Source organism: Lactuca virosa, chromosome 3 (assembly GCF_052849685.1).
Source record: "Lactuca virosa cultivar CGN04683 chromosome 3, Lactuca_virosa_CGN04683_v6, whole genome shotgun sequence".
Lineage (NCBI taxonomy): Eukaryota > Viridiplantae > Streptophyta > Magnoliopsida > Asterales > Asteraceae > Lactuca > Lactuca virosa.
The window spans coordinates 284,839,864-284,845,871 of NC_136428.1; the positions used below are offsets into that span (position 1 = coordinate 284,839,864).

At 34.9% G+C, this 6,008-nt stretch overlaps 1 protein-coding gene and 1 long non-coding RNA gene across 4 annotated transcripts; both read left to right on the plus strand.

The window, feature by feature from the left end:
* The first annotated feature begins 203 nt into the window (after positions 1-203).
* Positions 204-3,556, plus strand: LOC145162986 (putative disease resistance protein RGA3). The gene has a single exon (XM_079081929.1). It carries the CDS (start codon positions 204-206, stop codon positions 3,471-3,473), a length of 3,270 nt encoding a protein of 1,089 aa, XP_078938055.1. The 3' UTR covers positions 3,474-3,556.
* A 751-nt stretch (positions 3,557-4,307) lies between these two features.
* On the plus strand, positions 4,308-5,613 carry LOC145162987 (uncharacterized). Of its 3 annotated transcripts, XR_013739482.1 has the most exons (5): positions 4,308-4,429; positions 4,581-4,662; positions 4,771-4,946; positions 5,056-5,131; positions 5,429-5,613. It is a non-coding gene; the product is annotated as an uncharacterized LOC145162987 (long non-coding RNA). The 3 variants fall into 3 exon arrangements; XR_013739483.1 differs by lacking the exon at positions 5,429-5,613 and having other exon boundaries at positions 4,581-4,674; positions 5,056-5,315; XR_013739481.1 differs by lacking the exon at positions 5,429-5,613 and having other exon boundaries at positions 5,056-5,315.
* The last annotated feature ends 395 nt before the right edge of the window (positions 5,614-6,008 follow it).

Genomic DNA, 6,008 nt, shown 5'->3' on the forward strand with positions numbered 1-6,008 from the left:
AGTTTTTTATTATTATTTCTTTTCTATGATGCAGAGAGCGAGTACATCAAGACACATGACTTTAGTATTCTATCTTTTTCGATAGCAACTGTCCATTGGTCCATTGTGAAATCAAATACGTCCCCTGCATTTCCTCATAGCAACTCCTCTTTTGATCTCTTTCTTCCACCATCTCTATCTTTGACTCTTTGTCAACACTGAAAATGGCAGAAGCTTTAATCACTATTGTTGCTGAAGGGGTATTGAAAAAGGTGTTGTCAATAGCTGCCAATGAAATCGTCATTGCTTGGGGTTACGAAGAAAAGTTAACTACCCTTCACGAACTGTTGGACCTGATCCGCGCCAAGTTGCGCTATGCGGAGAGACAAAAGGGTACAGAGGCTGTGATGGTGTGGCTTAAACAGCTAAAAGATGTCGTCAGTGAAGCTGATGATGTCTTGGATGAAGTTCATTATGAAATGTTGAGGCGTGAGGTAAAGAAACGAGATTGGATAGCAAGAAAGGTACCCTCTCTTCCGAGCATGAAAAAGTTGTCATTTCGTAGAGAAATGAGTCATAAAATAGAAAACGTAAGCAAAAAGTTGTTTGAGATCAATAAACGAGCAAACGATTTAAGACTAGAAAATGAACAGTCTATCCCTGTTACCAATAGTCTTTGTCGAGAGAGTGATCCATACTTAGATGAATTCAAAATTATTGGGAGGGTGAATGATGAACTACATATTATTCAACTTCTAACCCACTCAAGAAAAGATGAAAACCTCAAGATTATTCCGATTGTGGGAATGGGTGGGATTGGGAAGACCACTTTGGCTAAGTCGATCTACAATAATCCAAAAATCGAGCAACATTTTGATGTTAGAGCTTGGCTATGTGTGTCGGTTAAGATTGAGGTCAACACACTTCTTGCAAATATTTATGAAGCTCTTGCCGGAAAGGAGTGTGAGTCACGAACCAGGGTCAATATAATTAAAGATCTACAAAAGGAGTTGGGATCAAAAACTTATTTGCTAGTCTTGGATGACGTTTGGGATGAAGAGAGGGCACATTGGGATGATTTCCGAACTTGCATGCTAAAAGTAAATTCACAAAATGGAAGTGGCATTCTTGTAACTACACGGAATCTTGAAATAGGAACATTGGCTATGAGTGATGAGTTTCGTGCTTTACAAGGTCTCTCCGAGGATCAATGTTGGTCAATCTTTAAAGAAAGAGCGTTTGTGGCCAATCAACCATCGTTGCATGAATTGGAGGAGATAGGGCGTGATATTGTGAAAAAGTGTCGTGGTTTGCCTTTATTGGTAAATATAATTGGAGGCATGTTGCGTAATTACAATGACAAAGCAAAGTGGTTATCCATCCGAGATAGCAAGGTTTGGGATCTTGAAGGAGAAGGGGATAGAGTGCAAAACAGTTTGAAACTAAGCTTTGACAATCTGCCAAATTCTATTGTCAAACAATGCTTTGCATATTGTTCCATCTTTCAAAAGGGCTCGGTCATGAAAGGCGAAGAATTGGTCCAACTTTGGATGGCTTTAGGGTTTGTTCAAGGGGATGAGGCAAGAAACAAGGATATGGAGGATGTAGGAAATGATATTGTCGAAATTTTAGTTAGCAATTTGTTGTTGCAAGATGTTACAAGGGATGAGTATGGTTACGTGGCTGGTTGTAGTATGCATGATTTGTTGCATGATCTTTCGTCGTCACTTGTTAGACATGAAAGCTTACGACTAGTGCATCCGACACATGATGACATTGTGCGTATTCCACAGGTTAAACATCTCTCAGTGTATCGACATTGGAAGGATGATGTTCGAATCAACATCTCTCTAAAAAAGATGAGTTCTGTGGTCTTCAAAGATGAGATGAAAGCTAGAACTTTGCATACATTGTTCTTCGAGGGTGAAGTTGAGAATAACATTTCGTTTCAACATTTCAAGTACTTGCGCATCCTTAAACTCGATAGATGCAGACTATGTATCTTGGACGAATCAATTGGAGAATTGATGCATCTAAAATATCTTGATTTGTCTAATACCGAAGTCGGTTCTCTTCCAAAGTCTATTGGTAAACTTTACCATTTGCAAACTCTGAAACTATGTGGTTGCAATTCTTTTAAGGTAAATCATTTAAGAAGGCTTCCCATAGAATTCAGAAATTTGATAAGCCTGCGACATTTTGAGTTTCCAGAAACCGTTCCCATCAATAATGTGGGACAATTGACTTCCCTTCGAACATTGCCTTCCTTTCACGTGCTTGGAAAGAAAGGACATCACATTGAAGAGTTGGGCCCTTTGAAACACCTTGGTAGAAAGCTCCGAATATTAAATCTAGAAAAAGTTAAAAGCAAAAAAGAAGCAACCAAAGCAGATTTATCTGGAAAGAAAAACTTATCAAAGATTGAATTTTGTTGGAATAGTAAAGATGAAGTTGCCAACCGAAATGACAAAGATGTATTGGAAGGATTGCAACCCCATGAAAATTTGAAAAGCCTGACAATCTACAACTTTTCCGGTGATAATTTTCCACAATGGGTTTCCACCATGGCAATCAGTATTGAAGGGAAATGGACACCCCTTCACAAGCTTGTGGAAATCAAACTGATTAGATGTCACAACTGTCGCCTTCTTCCAATGCTTAAGAACCTACCACTTCTACGGGATCTTGTGTTAAGAAATATGGACAACTTGACATGCTTAAGCGGTTTTTTAGTCAAAGAGGGCGACAAAGTTACTGGAAGTGGATCAATTAAGCCTCTGTCTCCATCATTGAGATCGCTCCAACTAATAGGTATGGAAAGACTGGAAAAGTGGATGGATGCAGCAACGAACAGCTCAACACTGTTATCACCTGTCCTCGAAAAGTTGTACATTTATAACTGCCCAAAGATCGTTCTCTTAGATGAATGTCATCCACATCCTCTAGTTTCCTTAAAAATAAAGGGTTGCAAAAATCTCGAGTCCATTAAGAGCATAGAAGGCCTCACATCTCTTGAATCATTATCAATCGATGGTTGCCACAGCCTCATGGGATTACCTGATTTTCATAACCAGGGTCATTCTTTGAAGAGACTGAGTATTACCGAATGCAACAAACTGACTTCCTTGCCTCCCAAAATGTTCCAATGTTTTTCAATCTTAAGCAGGTTGAAACTTGGTTCGTTCTCCAAGGAGCTCCATTCTTTCCCAAGTCTCCAAGGCATCAAGAAGTTGAGGAACCACCTTCACTCGTTGGAATTGAACGGTTGGGATCATTTGGAGTCGATACCAGAAGAAATAGAACATCTCACTTCACTCACTCGGTTGACCATACAGGGATTTGGAATGCGAGAATTGCCTATATGGTTAACCAATATGTCATTTATCCGATATATAGCATTCAATGATTGCAAGAGGCTAGACAAAGAAACAATTAAGCGAGGAGCACCAAGGGATGCAGATAATGTCTTAATAGATGGATGTAGAAATGTATAGCTAGAGATGTTAGTCAGTTAATTGGTTAGACGTTTTGGCGTAACAATCGCTGCTACAAGATACTTCCTCTTTCACTCATCACTTTGATCATTGTTTATGCTTATAGGACATAAAGTTTCTGATTATTTCCAATCAAATTTTTTTTGTTTCATCATTTTTATTAATATGTGTATATCGACATTTCGTAAATATGGTTTTATTCCATATAAAACACTTGGAAGGAATTAAACAACATACACATACAATTTTTTTTTTTTAAAAAAAAAACGTGTGGATATAATAGATATGAATTCTGTGCAAATGCTAATGGTGGATGAAACTGCTATTTAACATTTAATTGCAGGTAAATGGGATGGCTTTTTCCAAGCTTTAAAAAACATGAAAACTAACAAATTATAATATCTTATTTACTAGGTAGGAACAATAAAAAAATGTAGAAAGCTGATAAATAAGTAATACATAAACAAAAATTAAATTGAAGAAGTCATATGATTTCATAATATGAGAAAAGTGAATATACATTATCTACCTATCTACCTAAACTAATAAAATAATAGTTTTCTTGTAACATGTCACTCTAATACACCTTCTAATTAATATTATGACACATGTCACTCAATTGTTTCTCTAATTTAAATTTGACACTTGTCAATTCTCCATTTTAAATTTGCAACGTCCATCTCTTCCTATTCCTTTGCTTGTGATTCTAAAATGGTTTCCATGAATATCTCCCAAATTTACGCACACATTTACTGTACTCAGTTTCATATTCAAAATTCAATTTGAGAAGAATGAAAACGCTCCTCCATGGTTTATTCTAAATTTAAAATTTTGTATTCTACTCATTGACCAAGTCTTTCATCTATAAATATTTCCTTTGTATAATCAAAATGATTACTGCTACTCAGTTTCATATTCAAAATTCAATTTGAGAAGAATGAAAACGCTCCTCCATGGTTTATTCTAAATTTAAAATTTTGTATTCTACTCATTGACCAAGTTTTTCATCTATAAAAATTTCCTTTGTATAATCAAAATGATATATTTAGTAATTACTTTTTGTTCTTTCTAATTTGTATTAATTAGTAATTTGTTTGTGTTTTGTAGTTGGATTGAAGAGCTAATTAAGACCATCCGATGGAGTTGGACTTACTTTTTGATGCATCATTTTCATCTCAAAATGAAATAGGTTTAGCCTTTGGTGAATTTTCATTTGCAATGTTTTTTTTTATTCAATAATTATTTTCTTTGATTTTGCTACTATTAACCATTTTTGTGTTTGATTTTTGAATCCAAGGAATGTGCGGATTGCTTTTGCAAATTCGGCCCAGTTTCTGTTGTTTGATTTCCAACCGAAAGTGCCCGAGAGTGGTCTTTGGTGGCTGTGAAGGGAATGATCAAACAATAACTTCACTTCGGTGCCCTAATTCGAAAACCTGAACACCAAAGGCTATTTTTGGTGAAATCGAAGAGGTAAATATGAAATTATGTGGTCTATAATTCAATCGATTGATTTCATATGGTTTCAATGTAAATATTATTTATATGAGCATAACCTATGGTTTTTGGTTTTCTGCTTCAGATTGATGGGGACGGAAGGGGAACATGCTATAGGAGAGGAGAACCAATTAGGAAATTGGTACCTGTAGAATCGGCATGTATGATTCTCTTTCTTTTATCTCATATATGATGGTCTGATTCGTTTACAACTTTGGACCTTTTAATAAGAAATGATTGTCAAAGTAATGTTTTGTCTTGACTTTTCTATGAGGAAGATTGATTAGATTTGATTTAATTGTTTATGTTTCTACTTTAACAAGAATAGATTGTTACAAAATAGCACCAAGCGGCAAGTATGTTTTTCATTCTTTGTTACCTACCATTATATTTTGGTTTAAGCATTAAAATTGAACTTTATTCAGTATTTGCCTTTTTTCCTTTTTAATTTGATGTAGGTGGCTGCAAAGAACTTTAGTTGTTAAGAACCAGAGTTCTATAAATGGGATTGTGATATTTATCAACTTTTGCAGATTGTTTGAGAGGAGTAGAATAGGGTTGTTGAGGTAATTTCATAATCAAGTTGGATAACAACTTTAAATCTCATACATGTGTTTTGATGAAGTTCGTTTAACACAGGAAGTTAAATTCATGATATATTTTATGTTAATTTTGATACCTAAATTTACCAGGTTTGAATTAGATTTGGATTTCTTATTTTTTGCATTAGGTAAGTTTGTACACTTACTTAATGTCATTATGCATAAATTTTGTTAGTAGTTGCTTTTCTAGGCGTAGAATTGTAAGTATGATGTTGCTATTGGTAAAACATAAAGTGTATAGTCTATATTGGTAAAAATACCAAATTATGCTGATATTTCCTATAATTTTTCCTTTGTTTGGTTTAGGCTAATATTAGTCTACAATTATGGTTCCATTTCATTTGTAGGTTATTGGTTTGGTTGTTTCTAAATACTTATTTCATTGAATATAATACAAAAACTATACGTTTGAAATATTTCTTTTAAATAAGCAACA

Bases quoted from the DNA above. Each gene is read 5' to 3' on its own strand.
- LOC145162986 (XM_079081929.1), top strand. From the start codon at position 204: ATGGCAGAAGCTTTAATCACTATTGTTGCTGAAGGGGTATTGAAAAAG.